Consider the following 26,984-nt stretch of genomic DNA (forward strand, 5'->3'; position numbering starts at 1 on the left):
GTGAGGAGAACAAGACAAGAAAGCTGCTGTAGGAAGAAGAGAGCAAGAACTTCAAATACAGACAGTGAAAAAGGAACGCACATGGTCTTGAAAACATACTTTATGTTTGATTTAGAAAAGCGTACTAGCATGTTTATCTTCATTCTGTTTCCTAGAGAGTTTGTTCAGGGGTCTTCTCCTTCCAGATATTCTTACAGAAGGCCCTACATCCCCTGTCCCATCTGCACCAAGCCATCCTGTACTATATTATATACATCATATATATTCCTAAGTAGAACATATCCATCGAATTTACATTTTCCATCTCCTTGGCACTTATGCTGCAAAACCAAACTTTTCATTTGCATGAAAACTGCATCACTTTTTTTCACACGATTTTATGAAAACTGTAAGCTGGTAGATTTTCCTTATGAACATATGGGTCTTGTTGATAAAGCTATCTCCAGCACGTAGTCTATGTCACCTCAGGTGCATCCCACCCATGTTTGGGAGGCTGGGAGAACTTTTCCGCTAAAACAAAACAACAACTTTGAGATGTGCTAATGTTCACAACACTTAGTGCAATTCTACAATTACTCAATCAGCATACTCAACAAACTGCCCGCTCGCTGAAGTACATTAAAAACCCATGAAACAAAGACTGAAGAATAATCTTGCAGTCCCTGTAGTGTGGGTCTAGGTGAAGTGGAGCTTTTGACCTAGAATATCTTAGGTACTAAGTGCAGTGACCTACTACTACACCAGGTTAAAGCTGAACAGCTAGAGGTGTCATTCCTGAAAGACACTGAATGCTTTTCAGCACCACAAAAAAACCCCACGTAACTCTTTTCAACTGCTTTTCAGCACCCTGTCATAGGTTTCAAATCATTCTAAACATGATAGAAAAAGATTTCCGTAATTAATGGGTCCTAGATGACTCACAGAGTAACAATAAATTACTACTGCAGCACCCCCACGCCCTTCAAATGCTGTGACTGGTAAGGAAGGTCACACTTACTAGCCAAAGAGGAAAAGCAACAATTAAAACAGCTGATGACACTTTCCTAAGAGGGCTCCAGACTGCAACGAGCCTACCATTGCAGTAGCTGTCAACTGAGTCTCTGAGATCCCTTTTACATTAACAGTTCACATCCAGAATCAGCCAGCATGAAGGAAAGCAAATTCCTGCCTCTCCCAATCATTCCTTCCCCTGCTAAAGGGCAAAGACAAACCCTCCTTGCAAGAAAGTTCACTGGTTGAAAAGAACAGGCTGTAGCGTGGCACTTTGATGGGCCACAGGTCTATGCTTTGCCACAAAAACAGGAGGAGGATGGGTAGGGCTGAGTAAGCCCTTCAGTCATTATCTAGTAAGCACTTAAACTCCCACCTTCCATCTCGAGCTGGCAGAAAGCACCTATACTCCCTCTGTATTCCCTGAAGTTAGCCATTCCCAGCAGCAGTGCAATGAATGTGGAACTGCCCTAGAAAGACAGAAGGAGAAGCTGAGGAAAAAAAAGCATATCTGACACCTAACTCTTCTTCAAGGCTCCTTTCCTTCGGTGCTGTACTGGACCGTGGAAAAGTGCCTGCGTGTCTTTGGAGGCAGCCCTGAACTGTCCTCTAGAATCAGGCACCAACCTTCTCCTGTGGGGAAGGTCAAGTCTTCCATTCAACACACCTGCAAGAGGTGCTGCTGCTTCTGTATTGCATACAGCACTTAGAGGTTGCTCAGACCAAAGGAGTGAACATTGTTTTTTACCACAGTGATCAGGGCTCTCATCTGCGAAAAGGTGAGAACTCGGGTAGCCACAAGCCACACAAGAATGCTTTATGTATTATATTTTTAGCTTAAAATGCACTAAAAGCACATAACGTTGCAGGCTAAATGGCCTCAGCTTTCAAAGCAAAGGAAGGTTACATCAATTGATTCTGACCACTGAGACCCAGGAAATCAGTTTTGCAACGTAGATACTAGCTAACTGGAAAAGAAACTACAGGAAGGAAACAAGCAGTTACGGCTCCAGAGAGCAGAAGCTGACAGACAGACCTGGCTCAGCCTCACTGCGTGCAACTATGCGACATCTCTGCAGGCAGAAAACACAGGTCCCCCTCCTACTGCAAGCAGAATTACCCAGGTTTCTCTGACTGTGGTCTGGAAAAAGCTGTATCTTCCCACAGCAGCTTTCTTTCCTCGTTTTCCCCACCCCAAACTGTACTGCCACTCAGATTCTTCGTGTCAAGGAGCACCGGCCGTTTACCTCTTTAAAAAGTCACACTAGGAGAATTCCAGACCTAACACAATTTTGCTTACCAGACTTGTTGAGCACATACCTCCCACCCTAAAATGGCCTGTAACTGAGCACAGTTGCAAGTGGGATAGAAAAATGTTACACTTCTGAGAGTGGTGGTAACACATTGTAGCAAAGGGCTGTAAAAAGCTGATGCTCCCTGACAGACTCTTCACCCGACCCCTCAAAAATAACAGCCAGCTCATTCCAAAGATACCCGTGACTTCTTGCACGCCTGAAACCTTGATGTTCTCAGCTCCCCACAAGCTCTGCCTCCAGACCAAACCTCTGCCCCCGAGCCCCAGCAGCACAGCTGGTCCCGCAGCTGGAGCTCAGCTCTGGCCATCCCCATGAGCAGGGCAGTTTTCCTGCCCCAGCTGGCCGAGTGCTGCTGTACCACTTCGTCCCTGCCCAACGGTGAGGTGTGCCTGCCCCACCACCGCTTTTAGCTCTTCTCACTGAAACCTGCGTGCCGAAATGAACACACTACCTACTGCTCAGGCACTGAGGTTGATCAAGTGTTGAGGTTTATGCGAAAACAGAGTAGACCTTTAAGTGAAATATATGAAGAATGTCGGACAATTCACAGTAACCATACAGAAAATAGCTAAAATAAATGCTCAAATGAACACTGTTAAATATATCTCTGTTTTTTTCCCCGTCACCTACACCTGATCTACATACAAATGTGGACAGGAAAAATACCTCTTACTGAAAGCCAGCAGATGGACAGTAAATGGAGTGAGAGAGCCCAGAGCAGAGGCAGTAACAGCGGGAGCAGCGCTGGGAGTTCACTCACCTCACTCCCCGGGGCCGCGGGACACGGAGCTGGCTCCCCGGGAAGGAGCGCGGCCCATCGCCGTCCTTCGCGCTCTCTTCAGCGGGTGGCTCACGGCAGCCCGGCCGGGCCGCTCCGGCCACCGGGCTGCCGGCTGCTGCGGCGACAGCGGCTCCGCGCTCCCCCCGGCACCGCCATGCTGACCGGCGTTCCCCGGGAGCTCACCCCGACCCAACCCCACCCCACCCCGGCCGCCCGCGCCGGCAGCGGGCGCCACCTGAGCTGAGGGGAATAACGGTCCCTGGTGCGCCGGCGGCCCCCGCTCTCTCCGCAGCCGTGAGGCGGCTCCGAACAGCTCCGAGCCCGCTCCCCCGGCGCGGAGCCGCCCTCCCGGCTCCCTCAGCCGCCCGCCGCCGCGGCAGGACGCGCCACGACCCGCGCCCCGGGGCAGCGCTGAGGGAGCGGCGGCCGCCGCGCGCGGGGAGGGCGGGAGGCGCGAGCGCCCCCGCGGGGAGGGCCCGATCCGCACCTGCGCCCCCTGCTGGGGACAGGCGCGCACAGCAGGGGCGCCAGCTGGAGCGGGAAGGAGAGGGGGGAAAAACCGAACCAACCCAACCAAACAACAACAACAAAGACGCTCGTCCCGCTTTGCAGAATTTTATTAGCAACTCAGAGTGACAAAGAGAGTCTGCGCTGCTCCCAGGCACGTAAAAATCAGTATTTCTCTTAATAAAAATATAGGCGCATGGATTTAAAAACATCACCACTGAAATAATAAAAATAGCCTTATTTTAATAAAAAAATACTTGCCTTTTTTTTCAGGCTGTCACTTCACTTATCTCCAGGTTCCTTCCCACTCAAAAATAACACACAGAAAATAGGTTTTTCTCCCCCAGCGAAGTAAATTCTGTAACAAACTGGTTTATTGACATGTACTACATCTCCCCTCCCTTCCATGCCTTTTTTTTTCTTTCCCTGAATTAAAGGAACCTCTAGGTTGTTCCTCAAAAGCCACCAATGGTAAAGAATGAAACGAACCCTGCACTGAGGAAGCTCTCCAGTGCTGTAAACAGGTTAATTAGACTCTGCCTTCCTAAAGCCGGGCTGAATTTCCACCTCAATGGGTGATAAACACACATAACACCACATTTGGAAAAACACAGGAAAACTTCCTAACAGATCGCAAGCGTTACTCCCGAGAACCAGAGATTACGCAGGCACCGTGTCCCCCTGTCTGGAGCAGTCGGGGAGCGGTTTGGCTCGACACGAGCGCAGCTTGTTGTGGCGTCTGTGCAACGAGCGCCACATCGCTCGGGAGCCACGTGAAGCTGCGAAACAACCGAGTGCGGTGGAGAAAGGGCAGCCCTGCCGCTCTGCGTGACCGAGCCAGCGCTCCCGGCCTCAGCTGACCTGGGGACCGAACGCCATGCGCTGTCTGCAATGTCTTTGTTACAACACCACCTCGCACATCTGTTAACGCAGAGTTAGTAAGATGGAGCTTACGGCTTCACGCTGCCTTGCACTCCTCTGTCTGCCTTTCCACCGCATCCCATCTTGCTCAATAGTCGCTAGGACTTTGCCTAAGAACAACGACTTCATCAGCTATTTTAACCAGGGCTTCATTTTCATGAGTGCAATTTATGTACACATCCCGCAATCTCTAATTTGGAAACTGAAGGTGTTTTGAAGCTCCGGGAATTCAGAAAAATACAATTGGCTCAGAGTTTATTTAGTCTTCCGTAGCCCAGGGAACGAACTAATGGTAACGCATGGGACAGGGAGAGCAGGAAGCAAAATCTAGTAGGTTAGCTGGGCAGCTTTTTATCCAAATATATGTTTTTAGTGTTCTGGTTATGAAAGATTCCCTCCGGACACTGCTCCCTCTTAATATATACATTACTACAGCACTTTTTGAGGATTCTGCCTCAAAAATTACACAGAAAGCTCCAAAATACACCTTTTAATTGAACGTGAAGAGAAGCCCATGCCCTGCTCCTTATCCCTTGACCAGACACATGTCACAGGCTGTGGCAGCACAAGACGTGAAATAAAAGGAAATTAAACAAATAGTATCAAAATGCAGAGCCATATTTGCTGAAACCTTCCTTCTCCTGCTTCCACAATGCCTACATTCCCTTTCCCTTCTTTCAACCTTCCCAGGCCAGGGTCACCTCTGCTCCCTGTGTGTCCCTCTTACCCTCGTCCCCCTCCATTGCCTCCCACCCCCCATCGCCTTCATTTTACGTTTCTTCCCTCACATCCTACTTTCTGTCGCTCTCCTCCAATGCTTCTCTTACATTTCCTTCCTTCAACAGAAATACTTTCCCATCAACTGCATTTTTGTCTCTGCCTAGGTGAGGATACAAAGCTACAAATAAAAGTAGTGTATTTTTCTTTCTTTCTTAGAAACTGGAAGACAGACAAAATTAACCTGATACCAGTTTTCTACACCAGTTCACACCGTCAGCTCCAAAACCCAAGCCTAGAAGTGACAACCATAAAGCCAAACAAAAGCAGTTTCCTTGTCAATCTGCAGTTGTTTCTAGCAGGATTGCTCTCAGATTTTTAATGTATTAAATGGCAGAATAAATATGAACTTCTAACAACTAATATAGACAATGAAAAAAATAACCTAGTCTATGCACATATTTTGGTACCAATTGAACAATACTGGCTTCAAAACTAACATAGTTAAAATGACGCAACTTCTTCACACAAAGAAGTTACATCAATACCAAAGTGCGTATTTCCTCAGTTTTGGACACAGCCATGTGAATAGCACCTATACAAACAGGTGTTAATGAATCTCCAATTTGCCGACAATAAATTAAAACAACAACAAAGACTAGTAAAGACTATTTCTTCATATACCTTGGGTTTTCAAGTGCCCTCTTTTGGTGAAGCATCCTGCCATCATTCTGTAAAAATGTTGTATTTGGCTGCATGTAAAGTCACTAAACAAGTTTTTCTCTTTTTCATCCCAAAATTGTCCTGGCCTATCTCATCCTCTCAGTGGCCAGAATCAGTTGCACTCAAAGTGACAATGGCAGTTGTGTTAATCTTTAGCCAAAGACGATGGCCAGAGCACAATTCCTATTGTAGCGCAGAACACTTTACCGCTAGGTTTGTGAAATCAAGGTTATGATACACAACGGCACTATGATTTTCTCTTCAATGACAGCAATAACAGAGTACTGCACACAGCTAACAAAACCTGTCAGATATTTGCCATCAAATATTTGTGCTATTAAAAAATTTATTAAAAAATTTCCATAAGACTCAATAACAATTTCCCTGACTGAAATAATAATGCACATAACAGTAATCATTGTGTGGAATGTGAATTATTCTGCAGTAAAAGAATATCAGTAGAAACCCTACATCCTGAGTGCAGTTGATATCACAAATAGATTGAAGTATCACTGAAATGCTCAATATATAAAAGCACTCCAATCGGTCCTTGTGCTCCGGATTTCCCTGGGAATCTGGATCCCCAGTTTTCTAAAATGCTCAGCAGGCATTTCACAACATCATCCAGCTCGTGGTGTAGTGTGAGAAGTGAGAAGCATCATACCACAGATTCAGACCAGAAATCAAGGTCTGCTGTCAGGGCTGCTTTTTTCAGCAAGGATGAAAGTTTCCTCTGTCTCCTACCCGTGGAACTCTCCTGACATCACGATATGCTGCTTCTCCTCTGATGAGTGGCTTTTCTTCGCGACAGATCCTCACTGTCACTTTCACAGTTTCTCTGAAATAGAAAGGCCACAATATTTCAGTCACATAAATGCTCCTAAGCATGATGTTCAGTATTATTAGCGCATCATCTACTGAGAAAAGTGGAGCTAATTGAAATCTCACAGTTTCATTCCACATGTACCATAGGGGCCCCACACCCTCCATCCCACTGCTGGGCACGAGAGCAGCACCACAGACCCTTCCCCGAGCGCCCGTTTCTCAGACAGCACAGTCACCGCTATAGTATCCAAACATCATCTGCAGCCTCTGTGCTGCTCCTTTACAGAAATCTTCAGCTCTCCCTGCCCAACGTTTATGTCACAGTAACAACTTACAATAGCACCGAATAAACTCAAGAGATGCCACAGCTCTGTCTGGTTTCCCACTCGAAACCATTGCCATCCTGTTGGGCTGGGCATCCGTATAAGGACGGCAAAAATAACTGCACGGTAAAGTTGATCCTTCTCTTCTTCCTGTTTGAGCAATGTACCTACCAAACCTTCATCCTGTATCAGGACCTTGTTCACCAGTGAACGGGATAAGTGGTTGCACAACGAGACGATACGGTAAGAAAGCTATGGACAGAGGGAAGAATGAGATTTTGAAGACATATAGAGTGCAGACATATCCAAACACATTTCATTTATCTGCTGCATATTACAATTTTATATTCAAGCTCTATCTTGCCCTCTGATCCCCTCAGGCCTGGGAAGCCTTACATGAGAAGGATTAAAGGCTCGCTGTCGTACCTTCCATCGCCTTCTAGCATATTGCCTTTTGAAGTTTTCCATGTTAACAACAGATGCTTGCCGAACCAAAGCCTGTCGCTTGTCCACCGGCTGGAAGATAAGAGAACAATTTTATTGCTTGGCTCCCTTTGCGGCATAAAACACATAAAATTCTTCACATGCTCTGGAGCTGGCTGGGGAAGCTGTGAATTCATACAGGTAAAAGCAGAAGAAAAACAATTAAATCTAGCACCTGGACAGGACTCCTTTGATTTCAAACAAAATCCTAAAGCTATTGTACAGTCAGTGGTCACACTCAGCCTCGTGCACAACGTTGTTCTGAGAAGTTCTACTGCTGCCTTTTTCTAAACACTCGATCTGCACAAAAGCTGTATCATGTGGCACAGACTTTAACCTCCCCTTCTGCTTCCTAATGATCCACTTAAATATCAAACCAAAAGTCTGGGAACAGCTCCTCTAGCCGAAGGACAGGGCGCAAGACAGCCAAGCAAAAGACAGGTAGCTAAGGGGATACTAGAGGGTGCTACAGCAATGCTTTCACCTTGGAAAGTTGCTCAGTGCACACCTGCACCATCCCCATTTTCTGTGGGCTGAGCTCGTATCAGCCTTTATTCGCACCCCTCCTTCTGAAAGGAACTGGGAGAGCAACGACAAGGTTCCTCAGAGGCCTGACAGAAAGGAGATGGAGCTGTTGTCAGTGCATCAACTGCACCGCAGCACGCTGCTGCGCAGGGGTTTTGCTCTTCATTTTATACTAGCACATCTTTTCTGAACTGTGCTTTTTCAGGTTTTTCTTTTACCAGGCTGATCTCAACATCCTAGCTAAGTTTGAGGCAGTCATTTCAGATCTGAAGATGGAGACGATGTGAATTCACGTGGATGTGAAAGATAGAATGACTTCAGAGAGTGCCAGCTGTACTCTACAACTCCAATATTAAACCGGTACCAGAGAACAACCCTCTTCCTGTGGCTCACAGAGCTGGGCAGTAAAACCCCGTCTGTTCACCAAAACATCAGGAAGGCTCAGGTAACCTGCCACTGGGAGTAACCCTCTGCAATTAGTCTGAGAATGACAGATCCCAAGCAAAATTAGAAGGTGGCCCAAAGAAAGCAGAACCACGACCGGCTTTGGTCAACACTGGACTCACCAGGAATCACACAGCAGTTGAGTTTGGAAGGAGGCTCTGGAGATCACCTAGGGCAGGGTCAGCTCCTGCAGCTTGCCCAGGAATGAGCAAGGAGCAAAGCTTCCTCTGCTCTGTTTCTTCTTGCTCTCCCTCTCTCTCTCAGGAGAGCCTGGTCTCTTCACTCCATTTCCACCACATATTTATACAGATTGAGAAGACCCCCCACCAAGCCTTCTCTTTTGGACACTTAATTCCAGCTCTCTCAGCGGCTCCCCCTTTGACACTCCAATCTCTTAATCATTTTCACAGCACTCCATCAAACTCACTCCAGTATGGTTTGCTGATATCACCATAACAAAATGGGAAAAAGTTACCTGTCATTCAGTGTTAGTGACAAGGATACACGCTACGGCATATCTGAAAAAACTCAGGCTTTGTCCTTTAACCATGCCCAGAGTATGAGAGCACAAGACATCAATACCCTGGCAATAAATATATGAGGAAAGAATTGCAGTACCTGAGTATGGAAAAAGAGGAAGAAAATATATATATATATGGGAATTCAGACATTTGCCTAAAATTCTTGGATACCAATCTGGTGTCAAGGAACAGATGTTCCACAAACCTTGACACAGTCCTTCTGAAAATGAAGCAACTTTCAACTCCAAAACCACATCAAAATTTGCATAGACCAGAAAGCTGTATTTGACAGACTGAAGGGAAAAAAAGTTCAAAACCAGATCTGGTAAAACTGAAAAGAGGAAGGCCAGGAATCAGCCCTCCAAAGATTATGGAGTTTATGGAGTGACAACCATGCCAGCAGTTCTGATCTGCATATTGTAGGAGGTGGATAACTCAGAAATATTTGTCCTCAACTGGACTGGAATGCAACCAAGCCAGACACCTGAAGAAGCAAAAGTACTAAAGGAGAATAGAAAACGCAGTGAGGATTCAAACATTTTGTTCAGCAAAATAATTTATAATGTTTATGAGATAAAAGATTCACTTTTCTCATCAAATGCTCCAGGTCTAGCATTTGTGCAGATACCTCAGCAATAATTCAAAGAGCCGAACTATCGGCTAGGCCTCTTTCTTATTTAGATCTCTACACTGTTTGCATACAACAGAACTGGGACATTTCAGCATTAAATACCATTTCCTCGTGCTGCAAAGGGCTAGCATGGTGCAACCAAGCACCGAGAAGAAATCAATTGGAAGTGGAAAAAATGTCACAGGCTAAATGTCAGCTGTACAATCACCATGAAAAATTTCTGAGTGCCCTTTCAGCAGCAGAACCATCGCTGAATCCAAACCGCTCATTTTAGAGCACTCCAGACTGTTAAGAACTGCCTCTCAATTGCTAAGCAGCCTGCATACCAGCACCCTTCTCGTTTCCTCGGCCATCAGAACAGCTTCTCAAAAGTTGCGTGGCAGTGACCTCCTCCAGTTCAGGGAGCACCAGCCTCAAGGACAGAGTCACAACAGCATTAACCTCACCCAAACACGCTCAGGAACAGAGTGGCCTCATTTAATGTTCCTTCTCATTGTGCCAGTGCATTTGTTCATAAAGAAAATCTGCATTAACAGAGAATACGAGATCATGGCTAAGGCAAGACAGGTTCTCTTTCTTGATAATCCTTTCTGCAGATATTAACTCTAAATAAGCTTTAAGTTACTTTTTAAGAATTAAAACTCTCCCCCTCACTAAAAATCTCCTGTGTTCTGGCTCCTCTGGACAGTATCTTGTGGGTTTCCAGCTCTAAGGAACCTGCAGAAATGACACCTGAAGCACTTTGAGAGAATAAAAAATGGACGTAAGTAAAATTCTCAATTCTGTTTGTCACAATGGCGCCCAATTCTCCCCAGCCATCAACACCAACTTGCTGGGGACATGTCTTGGCTATATACACTACTTTGAGACTTCTGAAGATTTTACATCCTATGCAAAGAAAGATGCCAGAGTGGGGACATCCAGTTTCCATCCTCCACCGAGTACAATGACAGGAATAACAATACCCTTATTAAATAACTGTTTTCAAACCTCTGAATTTTCACCAGCTTCTGCACGTCTTTATGAGGATCTGGCAGTGACGGGTCCACTGTACGCTACACAAATTGGACGAGAATATGTTTTTTATCTCAAAGTAGGAAACATTATCCTTAATAATGTTATGAACAACAAGAGTTCGATTGAGTTAGCTCATTCACTTCTCTGGAAAAGGAGGAGGGAGGCCGGGCAGTGAGAGACATAACTCTAATATACATGTGTGTATATATATATAAAGATTCACTCTGGATGGACAGGAGCAGTGACACAGGGACGTCTGGGTACTGTCACACTGATTCTTGTAGCTGTGTAACAAGTACCTTGCAGCAAAGTCAGGCAGCTAAGCACAGGAGCTGTAACTTAGCCCAGAACCTGGGCCAGCAGCTCTCGTCTACAGACCGAAGCTCCACATCTCTTTTTCAGTCACTAACTACACCATCAGGGAACAATTGCATCCCACATGAGTAACTATTTATTGTGTCCAAAAATAAGATGGATAAACCTCTGCATATTAAGACAGCACAACCAAATTACTTCTTTGAAATACGGGACCAGCAGGGCACAATTCAATTGTGGGCTAACTTTTCTTTTGCTCTGTAAAACTTAAGAAAAAAGAAAAACTTCACGGCAAGAACACTAGTCTCCAAGCCCACATCATAAATAAATTAGTTGTAGATTTGTCATCTTCTTTACTACAGGAAGTAAAACCAGAGGTCTATGTTACCATTTATCACTCACAAATTAATATTTGCAGGGTAAAATTACATACACAGTTATTTGATCGGGTCATTACAAGTTCCCAATTCTGTCTTTTGAATAAGATTTCTTTGGTACAGGACAGGAAACTCAGCTGGATTTTAAACTAAATTATTAATCAACAGCTAACACCTTTGATGGTAAAATATTTCACCCTGCATAACCGGCCAAAAAAAATTAACTTCTCTTCCTCAGTAGCCATTTCACAATTTCCACAGTACTACAACAGCTCAATGCTAAGTTACTACACCATTTGCTTTGTTTTACAGGACAGATTTAACCCTTGCAAATATTTCCGTGGTCTGTAGAACTGCCTGCAGCACACATACAACTGTTTTCTTCATCCAACCAAAGATGCTATCATGAGATTTTTATTAGTTTCCAGGCACCCAGCTTGTAGTACGTACGGATGGACCTACTCTTTATTCCAATTTATTACTTAGTAATCTTCAGGAACTGTAACACACGATGAAGTCTGATACAGGCAACGCAAAAGGCTGCAGGGTTGGATGTGTCTGTATCACTGTGATAATCTAGTTCCTGTAAGTTCAGACATGGAACATGGGCAACACCACCAACCACTGCGAGTTTCTGGTTTTGGTCAGCATCTCGTGCAATACACCAGATTGTCTGTTCTAGTTCTAGGTGATGGATTTTTTGTAGAAACTATGCACTGAAAACTTTTTAAACTGCTGCACGCTGAAACAGGCAACCCTGCACCTAGCCTGATCTACAACATTACTGATTTGATTCTGCTACATCAAGATTCAGCCCTGCAAGGAATTCTTCACAGCGAGATCTATTTAACAGCTCCATTAGCGATTCATTAATATCTTTGTTGAAAACGGAGTCAAAGTTTCCATTCACGCAGGCTTCATTTTCCAGTCGAAAACTACTCATTAAATCCTGTATCCACTTGAGCTCCTCAGAAAGTTCTTGACTGAGAGATTCATACTGACTCTGCAGATCAGCGTATTTCCCGGTTATGCCTGTAAGACTAGCGCCTACAGTCTCAATATCATCTTGGAGATGTCTTTTCAGCGACTCAATTTTACGGTATTCATACTTCAGCTGAGACAGCTTGTGCCTCACGCTTTCATTCTCTTCTTTATACCAAGCTTCTTTCTCATTGTAAATGGAAACCAGAGCATCGATGTCCTCCTGCAAGGAATCGTGGGATGCAGCCAAAGTGCTGAAACCCCGTTCCGTAAGTGAAATGTCTTCTACTACCCGGGCAAAGCGCTCGAAGTTGATGTAGGTATTGTTGGGAGGCATGCTGGAATGGCACTTTATGGTGTACTCTCTCAGGCGTTTTGTCTTCAGCTGTGTGTTGTCAACCTTCTTGTTTTCTTGGACTTTTGCTTCTTCTTTCAACTGGTGAGTCGTCAGACAGAGGAACCAATATTACTGAACGTTTACAAGACAGCGCAGCAATTCAAAAACTCTACACAAAGGATGCAGCCTGAACTTCCACAATGCTGGGAGATTCTTTGCTCCCACAGATTTTCCTTCATGCATTTGATTAAAAGAAAAAAAAAAACCAACACCAAAACGACACAGAAGTGTAAAAGTGAATGTGACAAGTGATGTGCATTCATTCCGATGCGGTAAGTGTAAATGACGGGGCTACAATTTCTTTTCATGTTAATTTTTACCCATTAATAGTCTTGAAGCTATCAATATTTCTAAGAGGAAAAACAACAATCCTGAAAACAGTCCAGTTAATGTTTTGTGCAATGCAGAGCAAAAACTGAATTTCAAACATCCTCATTAGTCATGCTGAGATTAGTTAAATGTATTTGCAATAAGAGACTTATCCACAAAAGCAAGCAATGTTTGTGATGGAAAAAATATATACAGACGCACAAATGTAAGCAAATCAACAAACTTGGTACAGCAGTTATATCTTAAGAGAAATGATATTTTCCACACTGACAGTAGTCAACTCTCAACTCAAGAAAGCACTAAACCCCAGATGTACTGTATGTGCATGCAAACAGAGAAAAATGCAAAGCCCGGTCTAATGCAGGATACTGTTAAGTGCAACAAACAAAGCTTTGTCCCCTTCTTTTTGAAAGTTATGGTCATAAAAAAAGTCATTTACAGAAATCCAATAATTTAGTCAGACCCAATCAATTTCTTTCCAGTGCAACTCTATGATATGTAGGGTCTCTAAGTACTTAGAGGACATTTTCCCATTTAACCCACCAATGAGCAAGAACATGACCTCTGCTTTGCTCATGGTAAAAAGCAAGATGTCTCTTTATTCAGTCTTACCGTTATCCATGGATGAGATAGAGCTTCCTGAATTGTAAGCCGTTTCCTAAAAAACAACACGAAAAAAGCCCTCACAGACTTGAATGAGAAATACCTTGTACGTAAGTCCGTTGACTCACACTTCTCCCAGGCTTCGTATGAAGCATTTATCAATATAATGCCAGGACTAACTCAAATTTCAGGGTTACGTTTCTCCATTAGGCATGCTGCTTGTGTGTAATTTAGTAACTGCTTTAAGTTTCCGTAAGGATCTGTCCTCACTTCACACGATTTTAATTCTTACTTGATCAAAATCTACCTGTATTTTCATGCGTCCTTCCATAAAAAGCCACAAAACATTACTTTGTTTTGTTCATCCTACATGCTTAGAAAACGAATTCTTTCTATACACTTTTAATACGATTGCGTCTGAATCAAGATATACAACATTAATTATCTCAAAGCTGTCCTTTGGAACACGATAATTACATCTCTGCAGGAGTTGCCATTTCCTGAAAGCAGCATCTCTGAAAGGAATACTTCAAACCTAATTAAATCCGATCAGTCCTAACTCCCTTCTGCTTTGGGGCAGTTCGGTGAACAGCACATTAAGAGCACTGAGAATCCAAGGTAGAAACACAGCATTGCACAGGGACTACAACTGAGGTTGCCAGAGCTGTGCGAACCTCTTGTCGAACCCCACCCACTCCAACCTATTCTAAGGCCTGCAGATTTGCAGAAATCTTGACCGAACAGCTTGCCATCTCCCCTCCAACACTTATTTTTTCCCCTAATGAAGCCATGAGAAAGAACTGCAATGGCCTGACTTCCCTCCAGGCCAAACAGAGTTATGGGGAAGGAGATGCTACTTGCATAGGTCTGCGGTTCCTATGAAATGGGAATAAAGATCTGCAAGATCTGCATATCTGCCGTGCAAATTCTAGGTGATTGCAACAGATGCAGAGACTTAAGGAAAAATTCCACTATGAGTATATGTGAAGATTTTCCTGCCCTTGCACCACTGGGAGCAAATTCTGGCATCCCCTCACTTCCTTGCAAGGAGTTCATAATAGATGGAAATACTGGAGTGGTAGTTATCCGGAACTAGAGATTTTCCACACCATTTTCAGCCTTTTACTTTTCAGGGCACTTCGAGCCCTGTTGTACCAGCTTGACTCTGGTGAGAATTCAGTCCCGAAAGTGAAATTTAACCGAGGAGACTTTGGTTCCTTTTGTCAGGGCTTCTGGGTGCAGTGATTAGGGCACAGCAGCAGAATTTTACCTCCTGTCTGGCTCTTGAAAGGTAACACACACTGCAGGGAAAGCCTTTCACAGTACTTGTCAGGCCTCATTTCACCAGGAAATGGTGAAATCTTAGGGAGAGATGGATCCTTCTGAATTTTCACTTACCGTATATCTTTCACCAGGAGTTTCTGAATAAAGTCTTTTGCCAGGTCACTGGTATTGCTGAAAAATTCTTCATCAAATTCATAATTCACAGCTGTGATGTTGGCAAGTGTTTCTTGTTTAGTTTCTCCAAGGAAAGGTGATGCACCACTAAGCCTAGAGAAGCCAGAAAGAAGAATCAATTGGAAAATCAACAGCAGAGGTCCCCTAATGAAATTACAGTGACTGTGTAATATGCTCGCAGGACATTTGTGGATCTCGTGTTGTAGCAGCCATGCCATGCAGGAAAGACCAGGTCCAGCTTTGGCTCACTACATCTGTGCCGATGAGTTGGACTCATTCTGAAAGTCTCTAAAGCAGCACTAACATGTGCACACAGACAAATGCACAGATTCACTGAAGCCATTGCTAATCGAACTAGAAAAACCTTCAGCTGAGGAGAGTCTCACCCACAGATGCCACCAGGCAGAAGCTTCTATTGGTTTCAAGCAGATAAAGTAGCATTTCCATAGATTGTCTTGGGTTAGGAAAAGCCCTGCCCCTACTGCTTCTCTGTCCGCAAAGCTGCTGACAAGTTCCCTGCACAGTGGGGTCAGCCAAGAGACCTTTCTCAGCTGGAACCAAAGCACAATGTGTGATGGGAAGCCAGGTGCGTGGCCTTGCCTAGGGGCCAACTCCACTGGAGAGGTAGGGTCATGCTGCTCGTTAAAAGGAACCCCCAAACAAAAGAGCTTTGGCTGCACTAAAATCCAACTGGTTTTGAACAATGCAAAATTTCATTCTGTTGGCACTCTGCTCCAACTGCAAGGATATAATGGAGCCACCATCATAGCAAAATGCTGTTCAGCAACCTTTTACTTAGACAGAAAAAGCTTTCATCCTGCTTTGCCTGTCTCTCAACTGTGACTGACGACCTTCACCTTTGATGCCTACTTACCTCTGCTCCATAAAACTCAAGTGTCAGAACAGATTCATTGCATCCTCCTCCTGCCCTGCCTTCCCTCTCCTTCCTCCCTCCCCAATCCACAGGGATGCTGACTTGCAAAAGTCTGCTTTACAGGAAACGTTATTTATACCAAGGAAATTGATCTCATCCCTTTTTTAAAATCTTCTGGGCTATTATGCTTAGCTATTATGTCTAGCTTTGACAGCACAGTTTCAGGATGCAGCAGGCTCAAAACAGGACTGCAGCAAACTCCTGGGATCTAAACTGAGGTTTTGAATACTAAACTGCTTGCTTACATGATCCCGCTCAGCAGACCTTTTACCCTGGCTGTATTGCCACTATTGGAGGTAAGCAGAAAGTTAGACAGGACCACCTGTGCCACCCAGCCCAGTCCCCAGCTACCACACGTGGTTTTATCCACAGAATAAACACTGGAGTGCATAAAGTGTTTCATCTCCCTCTACAATCATGTGATGACACCAAAGCAGCTGACACAGCAAGGCAACATGAGTGAGGTCCTCCAGTTGAGTTTTATGCAGCAAATTTCGCCCCAGAAGCCACAGTCAACCTCACTTCTTAACAGGTTTTACATAGTCCCTCTTAAGCCTTTGCTCCATTTCTGCTGGCCACAAAGAAGGTGAAAAGAAGGCACTTTGCTACAGACCATGGGCCTTGTTCCAAAACTAAAGCTTGGAAACCTGCCCTAGAGCCTTGGTTTCTCTTCCCTTTCCCAAATCTGTGCCATGAAGCAGCTGTAATTCCACCTTCTGCACCTTCGCTGGAAGCTAAAGCCAACGGTGCCCTGTTCTCCTCTGATTTTTTTTTCTCCTCCCTCTTTGGGACTCGGTTTTGAGGCCTGTGAAATGGGAGGATTCTCAAATCCTAACACCTAATGCAAATAACTTTTGTCATATCCTGATGGATTGCCCATAAACATCTAACAGCAGACCTCAGTAACAGAAGCTTTGCCCATACAACCCCGTGAACCAACCCCCGGTTACGGATTTAAGGACTTGCAAGCATTTTGATCTCTACACCTGCCAGTGGCATCCATTTGATTGCTGCCATATTTGCTAAAGTAGGTGGTATCATTAAACACATCCCATTTATTCAGAATCCTTCAGAACGAAAGGCTTTAAAATTAACAGGCAAGACTAGTTAAAGGCATATTTATGTGTAGTAATCTAGACTGCTGCCTTTACAAGCAAATTAAAACTTCCCTGCTTTCACCTGAAATAAATGGTATTCACTTTGTAAACGGTACTATTATACTTTCTGTTTCTAATCTCTCCACACACGGGTAGCTCATAGCTCTTCTATGAGCAACAAATACACTTGGGCTTCTCCATCCTCTACCATTTGGAGCTGATGAGGTCCCACAAGAAGCAGACATGCCCAGTGATGCTGGAGACATTTATTCTTCTTCTGCCCCTTATTTTAAACTCGAAGAGGCTGCAGGGTAACATTTGCCCTTCAGACAAACCACTGCCCACCCGTGCGTGTGCAGCGCCCTTCTTAAATGACTAAAGCTAAGAGCTGTTTCACACTAGTGCGACAGAGCTTTAGGAACGCTTCTACAGGAGAAAGTCTATTGTACTCACAGTATGTAGGTGATGACTCCTATGCTCCTAAAAAACAAAGGAGATTAATTGCAGCGGTTCTACATGACCTGTATTCGTCTCAATATACACAATAAGATAGCTGCGATACAGGCAGGAGAGCAGCGGTGGCTTTAGATAACTGCTAATATCTCTCAAAGAATGGTGTTTCGGGGAAAACGTGAATTTTACATACACCTTCAATTAACATGGATATTTGAAGTCTCTTTACGTATTTCTCCTCTAGCAGCTATCTACTACAGCGCACATCAGAAATACAAAGAAACAGAAGGCTGTTTTCTTTGGGGTGACCTCTCTGGCCTGCCTTCTCAGCAGATCAGATTAGTACGTAGGTCTCCTCTGCATACAGTGCTCTCACAAATAAAGCTGCCACGAGCGCTGCAGAAACATGCTCTCTTTCAAGAGTGCTCCTCTGCAGCAGACAGTGGCAAACTGTTAACTCTGTACCTGCCATCACTAAAGTTTTGCATTGTAATTTTGCAGAAAATAAATACTTATATTTTCAAAAAGAATGCATAAAAAATTGAAAGAGATAACAAAGACTTATTAACAGCACCTAGGTTTTTGGTTTTGTTTTGCTGCAGTAGTATGGATTCTATTCAGAGCAAATTGGGGAAAAAGTAAAAGTAGAGCAACGTGGGAAAAAAAGAAGTTAAAATCTTACCACATATCTGCAGCTAGTCCAAGCGGTTCATAGTTTACTATTTCTGGAGCTGTAACAAAAATTTAATCAAACATCAGCAACTAAGGTAACAAATTTTTACCAGGCTGAATTGTAGCAGGTCAAGAATTACCAAGAGGGAAAAAGGAGAGAGGAGGGAGAAAGAAAGGTAGTTACAGGATGCACTGTTTATAGCTTGACAGCCCTCAGAGAAATCTGAGTTCACAGGTGTCCAAAAGAGATTATGTAGAATAACTTGGAGCACAATGCAACTCAAGAATAAGGGTGAAGCAGATATTGTATAGTAATTACAGGGCAAATTATACCAAATAACTTCACCTCCCAAGGATACTGTTACCCCCAAGAATCTGAGCTTTTGTTTTGTTTTTAACTCGTGCCATTAAAGCTAGTTTCTAATGGCCAGTCAGAAACAGCCCTTGGGCAAGAGATTGAAATCACACACCAGGCTACATTGCTGTCCATGTCAAACCCTGCTATCTTGATAAGAAACATTTCCTCCTTGGAAAACATCCCCATAGGAGACCACATGCAAGAGAAAAGACCAAAGTGAGGTCATGAGATGAAAAAAGGTGTCTGTAACAGTTGTATTTAACTGGAATATAAATTACAATTCTCTCCCTGCTCCCGCAACCTCCACAAATCAACCCCAAAACCTCTAATTGAAATGAGTAGAAAGGAGCAGGATTAACCTAAAATCCAAGCAAGACAGACTAGAATTATGATCAGTGAGTAACAAGAAGGGAATCAGGCAGAAAAAATGTACAGGAAGGTGAGGGCTTTGTTCTCAACAGGTGTACAGTGTGAGACAGTTTTATCTAGAATGCAGTGACAGAGACACCAACACAATTGTGTACCCGTGTACTACAATGCAGAGACCTTACGTGCTCCAGGGAACAGGTAAAAAAATTATTAGAATTTGTATTTGCAGGGTTTCACAATCTCAATCCTGAATTTACATCTCTAAATATTTATTTTGCAGCAACCTACTCTCACAGGAGTAGCACATGTGATTTATAAAAGGAATCTTTTGGCTATTCCAGAAAAATAAAGTAAACCTCTAGATTTAGGTCACCTTGATATAAATGATGTTGAAACTACCTCTTGTCCCCGCTTCTTAACTTTGAAAAGTTGTTTCGAGTCCCTCATGGAACTTGAAATACAAGACAAAGGAACAGGTTGGTCACTCACCTACAAATTCTGGAGTTCCAAAAATGTTTTTAAATTCAACTCCATCTTCTATTTTGTGAGCCAGGCCAAAGTCAATGAGTTTTATGTGTGGAATAGGGATATTCTTGTCTAGAAGCATAATGTTTTCAGGCTAAAAATAACATGAGATAAATCTTTGTTATTATAATATGAATATCTTGGGAAAGTAACAGAGTTCTCAAGTGCTTTTTTTTCTTCACGTATACAACACTGTAGAACAAGAAACACACCTGTGCATAACCATTCACAATTCATTCTTTTGAGAAAGGGATGACAACTGTGAAATTTGACATCATTGAATGGACCAGAACTTCAAAAAAGCAGAGCAAATCTAAAAAGAGTAATACTTCCGTTCCTCTAATTTTATGTTATGCAAAAATCTGCCTTTCTCTATCTTCCTGTTAGCAATCTTAAGCTTATTTTCTTAACAATGGTTATTGCCAGGATGAAAACAAGATACCAGATATAAGTTTATGAAATGTCCTTTTTATCTCCAACTAAACTGCTCAGCCTTATTTACTCCCTACCGTGGCCCTGTTTCACAGATTTCAGAGTAAACTACGGCTTCAATTTATCTCCCATGAAGAGCTTTAATGCAGTCATTTCTCATAACTTAATCATAAGCTCAAGAGCAACAGTGAGACGGTTTGATTCCCAGCTGGCAGCTGCCTGGCCTTTTCACAGCAGCTCCTGCTCACACGCGCTCTTCGTCAGAGCTGCAAAGAGAGCAACTGAATAATTTATTGTCATAGCCATTGGACCAAGAATATTTTAGCCTCAGGCTAACAAGTCTGGTTTTCTTCCATGGATCTAGGACATATGTGTTCACCCCAGATACATGATGTGGATTAAAGGAGACAAAACAGACTGAAATGGCAAAAAGTCACAGTCACTATTTTATTCCTTATGTAGTTTAAGTCACTGTAGCTCCATTACAGTTGATGGAGCCCTGTCAAGTGATGAGATAATTATGAATCATCCTCTATCGAATCAGATCACTGCTTAAAAATACATGTCTAAGTTAACACCAGCAAAACTCTGAATCCAGACCTATAAAATCTAGGACAGTTATTCTGTGAATATGTTTTAGGTCATCTGATATTCACTATCAGAGAAATGATTCTTTACTTATCCTTTCTGATTTGTAGCTTGCAATTCTTCTAACATCTTCACTGACCACCTGACATTACTGGTATTAAATATCAAAACTAGTAGCTAGCGATCAGTATAGAAAAAGTTGCACCTATATTGTCGCAATAATTTCATGCCACTGGATATTACACTGTTTTCTAACATACAGTGGAAACTTTCAGTCTTTGGCTTCTGGGTTCATGTAGTAATTTCACAATCAAGTGCACGTTCTTTATATGTTCGCATATCTCCTCAAAAGAAGAGAGACAGTCTCTTCTGTATTGTCTAGGCCAGCTGCACTGACAGCAAACTCAAGGACCAAAGCTACAAACGTCACTGGCTGTGGTAGGAAGAGAGCTCTGTGTGATGTGCTTGCAAAGCCCTAATTAGCTAATAAAGCAACAAGTCTTTTTGTTAACCAAACTGCACCAGATAACACAGACTCCTCATGTAATTCTAAACACAGTGGGGAATGAAAGCACCAGCAGTTGTTTGTAACTGCACCTGGCCCTCCTCTTCCCAAAAATGCATTTCTTCTGTACATCATTACAATTTCTTTATTATTATTTTAAAACAGCACGCTTTGGAGGATATCACAAATGCAAACAGCTGAAGGATGAAGACTTACAGTTTCTTTTTCTCAGTCAGTAAATAGAAGCCCATCCAAAAGTTACCATAGGCCTGATAAAGAAGATCGTCTTCCTAGGAGCACTCAGCTGTGAAGTACATTTCAAATGTACTTACCATTTTAGTTTTAGACCTAAATTTTAGTCATGTTATCAAATACAGATATCTAACAAATTGTAGAAGGTACAGTCTGTCATTAAAAAACAACGATAACAGTCTTAAATCAGCATCTTTACCTTTAAATCAAAGTGAGCGATTTTCTTCGAGTGAAGGTAATTCACACCGTCCAAAATCTGCTTGATGAATCTGGTTGCTTCTTCTTCACTCAAAGACTCCTTCTGTGCCAGGAAGTCAAAAAGTTCTCCTCCAGAAACCCTGCAAAACACACCAGAAAACATCCTGTTATCTACTGCATTGTAAGACATAAGATAAACACAAGCACAGAAAACTGAAGTAGCAAAAAGCCTCCATACAGTCAGGACAATCAGTCTTGACAATCTAGAGTGTAGTTTTCTGCTCCCAGGTGTGCCAAAACTTCCTTTGGGCTTCAGCTCTCTCCCCTGTAAATGAAGGACTAGCTTTCCCTAATTCATTGATGCTGCAAGGTTTGATTCATCAAGGATGATAAAGGACCAAAAAATGGTACATTGATGAATCTAAGACGTACGTATTTCAACAGGCAGACTTCGATGTTAACCACTTTAACTGCTGTTATTCAACATTTTCATTTTGGATGAGACAGAGGAAATAGAATAAGTTATAAGAGTCAACAACTGTTAAAGAACTACTTCTCTTATCATTTACAATCGGAAACATGAGGCAATAAGATCTGCCAACAGAAACTCTTGGCTTTCCAGAACAGCCATTACATTGTTCTAATACAGATTCTTGCCTGACTTAACTGACAGGAAAGCACTTATTTTGTGCTGAATTTTTAAGAAGAAAGCAGATTGCAGCAGCTTGGAAGGTACCTAAAGTTGTCTCGCCAGATCAAGGAAGTGCTATTAGTTACCACGAGTTCTCACATCAAAATTGAAATACATTCCATGCCTATTTAGTACATAAGACTTCTATTTTCATTTTTGTGCCTTGTATTGAGAACTTCAGTGCTATTTTTCTATGTATTATGAAATAGGATGATCTAGATATTGAATCTGGCACTGTTTGCATTCATTACTCATAATTTTGCTTCCGTTTATTGTTTCCAGTTCACACTGTTACTGATATTATTGATTTATTCTCATTCAAATTTACCGCTGGAGCACCCACGAGCGGTTGTTGCTCTTGGGCTCAATGTACCACCCACCCGTGCTCACCAGAGCGCAAGCACAAGACTTGAGAGATCCAACAGCCATTCTGGAAAACAAGCTTTTGGCCCCATTGTCTGACGAAATACCTGTACAAGAACTGGCAGGTTCAAATGCTTTGAATTAACCACGTGCTGTGACGCACAGACAAGTCAGATCACACTGTGCACTGCAAAGGTCTTTTGTGCAACCAGCCCTCCGACCCCAGGCTCCTGCACAGCACTGGTGGTGACAAGATGGTGATTCCTACTCTGCCTCTTTCGGAGCAAACGACTGTGAACAGCTACAAAAACTGCAAAGAGGAGTCAACTGCGAACAAGAACGTGTCAAAAGCCACAAAGACACTGGGTTTATTTCTCAGCTTCTCCTGTTGCTGTGGGTGACAGCAAACCTTGGTGTTCCAAAAGCAGAGATATACACAGGGCCTCTTGACTTGAGCATTGATTATTGGATATTTTTTCACAGCTCCCACATAGTCAGGAACTTTCTAAGCAACGTGAGGCAGGACACTTCACCTGGGCAGAAGTCACCTCACTTCACCTGCACAGAAGTCACTTGATGCTGTAATTTTTACAACTAAATGGCTGGCAAACAAAAACAAACTTATATGACCCAGGAATATGCTGCAACTGCTGCCTCTGGCTGCCGCCTTCTCCTTCCTATTAATCTCAGTTACTCAGCTGGTGAGACTCTAATTTGGCCTCTGGTTTTCTTTCTAGCTGACACATTCCAAGGGTCTCAGCACTACAATCAAGCCTCGCTGGGCGGGTTTTTTTCTTTTACCCTGTGCATTTCAGGAGCCAGGGAACATCGTCTGTTTTTCGTATTCTAGTAGGTTTCGGGGCCTTGCTTCGTTAGTTTAAAAATTCTTACAGCTGACCGCAGTAACGTGACAAGCCAGTAAAGAAATCTGTAAGTAAAATCTGGTGGTCTTTTGGTGAAATCTGTGTACAGAGAGCAGGCAAGTCACTTTTGTCCCATTTCCTTAATGACTTATATTCAAACGGTGCTTAAGCAATCACCCCTGGCCAGCACTATGGCCCAGTCCCCAGGAAGCCAGCTGTACGGGGACACTTTCTCCTACTTTGCTGGAATTTAACCATGTAGGCACCCCACTCTCTCTTCCTCTTTTACCCTGTAAAACCTGCTTGTTCCTTAAGACGGACTCCTTAATCAGAACTAAGAATAAAAAAGTTCTCTCTCGGGACAGCCCATGTAGCCCAGACTCTGGGTCCGCAACACCAGCAAGAGGTGTCACTTAAGGGGAGCACCCAAGCTGAGCCGCTTTGTGGCAGCTGCTCCCCTCTCCTTCCCCCGGCACAGAGGACCGTGCTAAGGATGTCAAAGGAGCCTGGAAACTTTCTTTTGAGGAATCTCCTTTGCTACACAAAGGAATGTCAGAAAATTGTCTAGCTGCCCAGACCGGAGGTCTGCCCAGACCGGAGGTCCTTTTCTCTCTTGCTGCTCCCAAGAGCACTGACTTCAAACAGCTGGGGTAGCTGCTTGGGGCGCACCAGGGATTTTGCCCCAAGGCAACCTCAGCAACATCCCAGGCAACCAGCTACACCTAAGGCACCGCTGAAGAAACTACAGCCTGCAAGAATGAGGACCACAGGAGATTCACTTGCTAGCTCCTTGCTGTATTTCCCCCGCTTCTTTCTAGTTCACACTAACCTTGAATCAGGGGGAACTTCCAAGGTACAGAATACAACATAAAAATGAAAAAGGAAACAACAACAACAAAAAAGATTTAGGGAGACTGAAGTATGCCTGTTACCTTCTCAGCAAAAGACTCCCTCTTACATCTACTACATGAGCATTTTGTTTTCTGAAGGTCAGAGATGGGCATACATTACAAACAGTACATTAATCTCTAGTCTTTCGTGGTATAGCCTAAGACATTAGCCTAAGCTGTGGACATCTTAAAAGAGTAAAGGAAAATTCAGTAGAAAAGAGGTGATGATTTCTTGTTAACAAAGACTCAGGTTTAAAAAAACAGGTTTGAGTAAATTGTATGAAGAGAGTGGTGAGCAGTTCAGGGCAGGATCATTCTTATCCAAGTTATGCATCTGAACTCAGAGAAACTCTCGGACAGAAGACACTTAGCAATCCCCAAAGCCAGCCACTATGGAATCCCAGAAAAAAAGCAGATCAGCACTAACTCCCCTTCGCAGTAAAACACTCATAACTGCACTACGAGTTACATTTGAACACTCAGGGAGGTGTGTTTTCTAAATCAGTGCCACCTGTAAAAGAGCAAATGCTCCTTTTTCAAAGGACCTTAGGTTACAGAAAAATTCCTCTACCTGGTTCCATCTCTTTCCCTTTCACCATGTCACCTTATTCCCATGGCAAACAAAGAAGCAAACAATGGATACCTTTGCTCTTCCTTCAAAGTCCAATAAAAGGCAAATGAAAATGCTTTCTTGCTTCTTGGGAACAGCTGTTTATGTTACGTACACAACCTTGACACTTTGCAGTAGAGGAGACTGACGTATCAACCGAACCTGCCCTGAGGCTGCTTTTGTTCGGGCACAGCAGGCTCAAGGCAGGGCCCAAGAGACAGCAGAGCAAGGTCACAAAAACCTGAGGAGAGCATGTCCCTGCACAATGTGCACAAGGAAGTGCAAACTGCGTACCTGCCACACTGCACGTAACAGCAGCGGAGCTGGCAATGCTTTCCTGCTCCCGAACAGAAGAAACAGAGCCTGCAGAACCAGGTCTTACCTGTGCCAGCACAGTGAGACTGGGAGAGGGTCAACATGGTAGCCAAAGCCTCTTTTAAACACCAGGGTACCTTCTTCAATTAATCAAGAATACTGGGGACGTGCTTTTGAAACTGAAGTCCACTGTAGCTTAACGTAAGATTAACGGGCCAGGTGCTGTAACGCATATTTTGATAAACTGCAGGGAGTACGAGACTGATATCAGAGTGTCAGGAGGAGAGATCATCTGTTTATAGAGATAATTTACTTATCTTTATTAGCAATTATTACCATCTTCAATGTGTATACAGCACTCAAATGCAGTGGCCTTAATCAGGTCAAAACTCTGTTGCACCCAGCCTTTTAAAATGCAATAAGCTACAGCCTGACAACAGGACACACAAAATGCATTAGGCCACGTGAGGACAGGAACAAGCAGACGGTAATGAAATGGGAGGTGGTTTTAACACCAAGTAGCTGCCAGTGAGAAAAAGCAAGCTCCTTTCCCGTCTTCCAGTGCATGGCTAGAGAGACCAACATTTGGCCATAGACATATACTTAAAAATTCACAGATGCCTATCATCACTCATATGCCATCTGCCAGCAGTCACGTTGATCTCCAGGAACGCTCCCCGGCCCCACCGCCAGCTCCCCGGGAGAGCTCGTGGTGATTTCAGCTCACTCGGGGATCAAAGCCGCATTGCCTGGATTCCATACACAGGGCTGAGGCAGCTGCCCTATGGAACACGTGGGCTACATAACTGCAGCCACAGAGCCTCTGTATTTCATGCTTCATACATACAGAAAAATTGAATCATTTACTCATTACCTAAAAATGGTAGTAAGTAGAAGATCTCAGGCTGTCTCCTTGTTTACAGCTTTACTTTAGTACCATGAATTGACAGATGAAGGATATATCATCTTCTGCACAGCTCCTCTAAGACTCAAAGCTTTGTAAACTAGATGATATTGATTCCACAAAAGAGCAGGGAACAGCCCCCAAAAGCCTACATTGATGTACGCCTTCCCTCCCTACATGACGAATTTCTTCTCCTTAGGCCATGACCGTACATTCTGACCAGCAAAGCTGCATTTATTAGAACTATTTCCATTCCTGGCTCTCATGAGTAGAAGCACACAACTCTACTCTCTCCGTTATGTGACAATGTTGAGGTTTCCCTTGGTTATCAGAGGAGATGAGGAAGGCTGAGCCACACAAATACGCACAGATACAAATCTGCACAAGTACTAAGAATTTACTTACTTTTGAACTCCTTAAGGCAGTCCAACAGCACACACTATGAATGTACACAAGGAGATTCTTTGGACATAGGTCATCCGTGTGCACAGTTACTTTTATTACAGGCTTGATCCTCAGCCACGGAACACCCAGGATGGCAACAAGTCAAGTGCCAAGTTTCATCCAAGCTCGTTATCATTATTGGGCATAAAGAGACCCAGTCACCTGGTGCCTCCTCTTTTTCATTTCTTGAAAAAGTGAAAGAATTTTATCATGGCAGATTATTTTTTAACCAATAATTGACATTAGCCGACTGCAAAGTTTTCTCAAAATGACTCTCAAACTAACATATCAACAGTAACACTATCAAATTTGGGGACGTCCAAATGTTTGACAGCA

General features: G+C 43.4%; 3 protein-coding genes across 5 annotated transcripts in view; all 3 read right to left on the reverse strand.

The window, feature by feature from the left end:
• HERC1 (HECT and RLD domain containing E3 ubiquitin protein ligase family member 1) overlaps nt 1-3,222 on the reverse strand; it is a 115,490-nt gene extending 112,268 nt beyond the window's left edge. The window contains exon 1 of the mRNA XM_065641949.1: nt 3,067-3,222. The gene's annotated coding sequence lies outside the window, so the exon portion shown is untranslated. The remainder of the gene's footprint in view (nt 1-3,066) is intronic.
• Nucleotides 3,223-3,688: 466 nt separating this feature from the next.
• LOC135992772 (death-associated protein kinase 2-like) lies at nt 3,689-11,011 on the reverse strand. The gene is made up of 4 exons (XM_065642165.1): nt 8,071-11,011; nt 7,530-7,619; nt 7,275-7,355; nt 3,689-6,793 (listed from the first exon to the last, which is right to left on the reverse strand). Exons 1-4 carry the CDS (start codon nt 8,107-8,109, stop codon nt 6,719-6,721), a joined length of 285 nt encoding a protein of 94 aa, XP_065498237.1. The 5' UTR covers nt 8,110-11,011; the 3' UTR covers nt 3,689-6,718.
• A 143-nt stretch (nt 11,012-11,154) lies between these two features.
• Nucleotides 11,155-26,984, reverse strand: part of LOC135992771 (death-associated protein kinase 2-like) — a 42,688-nt gene continuing 26,858 nt past the window's right edge. Inside the window, exons 4-10 of one of the 3 annotated variants that reach the window (XM_065642163.1) lie at nt 21,570-21,708; nt 19,558-19,687; nt 18,352-18,400; nt 17,670-17,696; nt 15,126-15,278; nt 13,737-13,782; nt 11,155-12,833 (exon numbers count right to left, since the gene is read on the reverse strand). In XM_065642163.1, coding sequence (XP_065498235.1) covers nt 12,198-12,833; nt 13,737-13,782; nt 15,126-15,278; nt 17,670-17,696; nt 18,352-18,400; nt 19,558-19,687; nt 21,570-21,708 — 1,180 coding nt within the window. In that variant the 3' untranslated portion in view covers nt 11,155-12,197. The remainder of the gene's footprint in view (nt 12,834-13,736; nt 13,783-15,125; nt 15,279-17,669; nt 17,697-18,351; nt 18,401-19,557; nt 19,688-21,569; nt 21,709-26,984) is intronic. The other 2 variants (XM_065642164.1, XM_065642162.1) reach the window with 2 other exon arrangements.

Source organism: Caloenas nicobarica, chromosome 10 (assembly GCF_036013445.1).
Source record: "Caloenas nicobarica isolate bCalNic1 chromosome 10, bCalNic1.hap1, whole genome shotgun sequence".
Lineage (NCBI taxonomy): Eukaryota > Metazoa > Chordata > Aves > Columbiformes > Columbidae > Caloenas > Caloenas nicobarica.

What these genes read in the sequence shown, in the direction of transcription:
- LOC135992772 (XM_065642165.1), bottom strand. Translation starts at nt 8,109, where the DNA reads ATGGGGATGGTGCAGGTGTGCACTGAGCAACTTTCCAAG. An exon ending in GCACTGAGCAACTTTCCAAG is followed by an intron (nt 7,620 to 8,070) that starts GTGAAAGCATTG and finishes CTTATCTTCCAG; the next exon opens with CCGGTGGACAAGCGACAGGC. An exon ending in ATGCTAGAAGGCGATGGAAG is followed by an intron (nt 7,356 to 7,529) that starts GTACGACAGCGA and finishes CTCTGTCCATAG; the next exon opens with CTTTCTTACCGTATCGTCTC.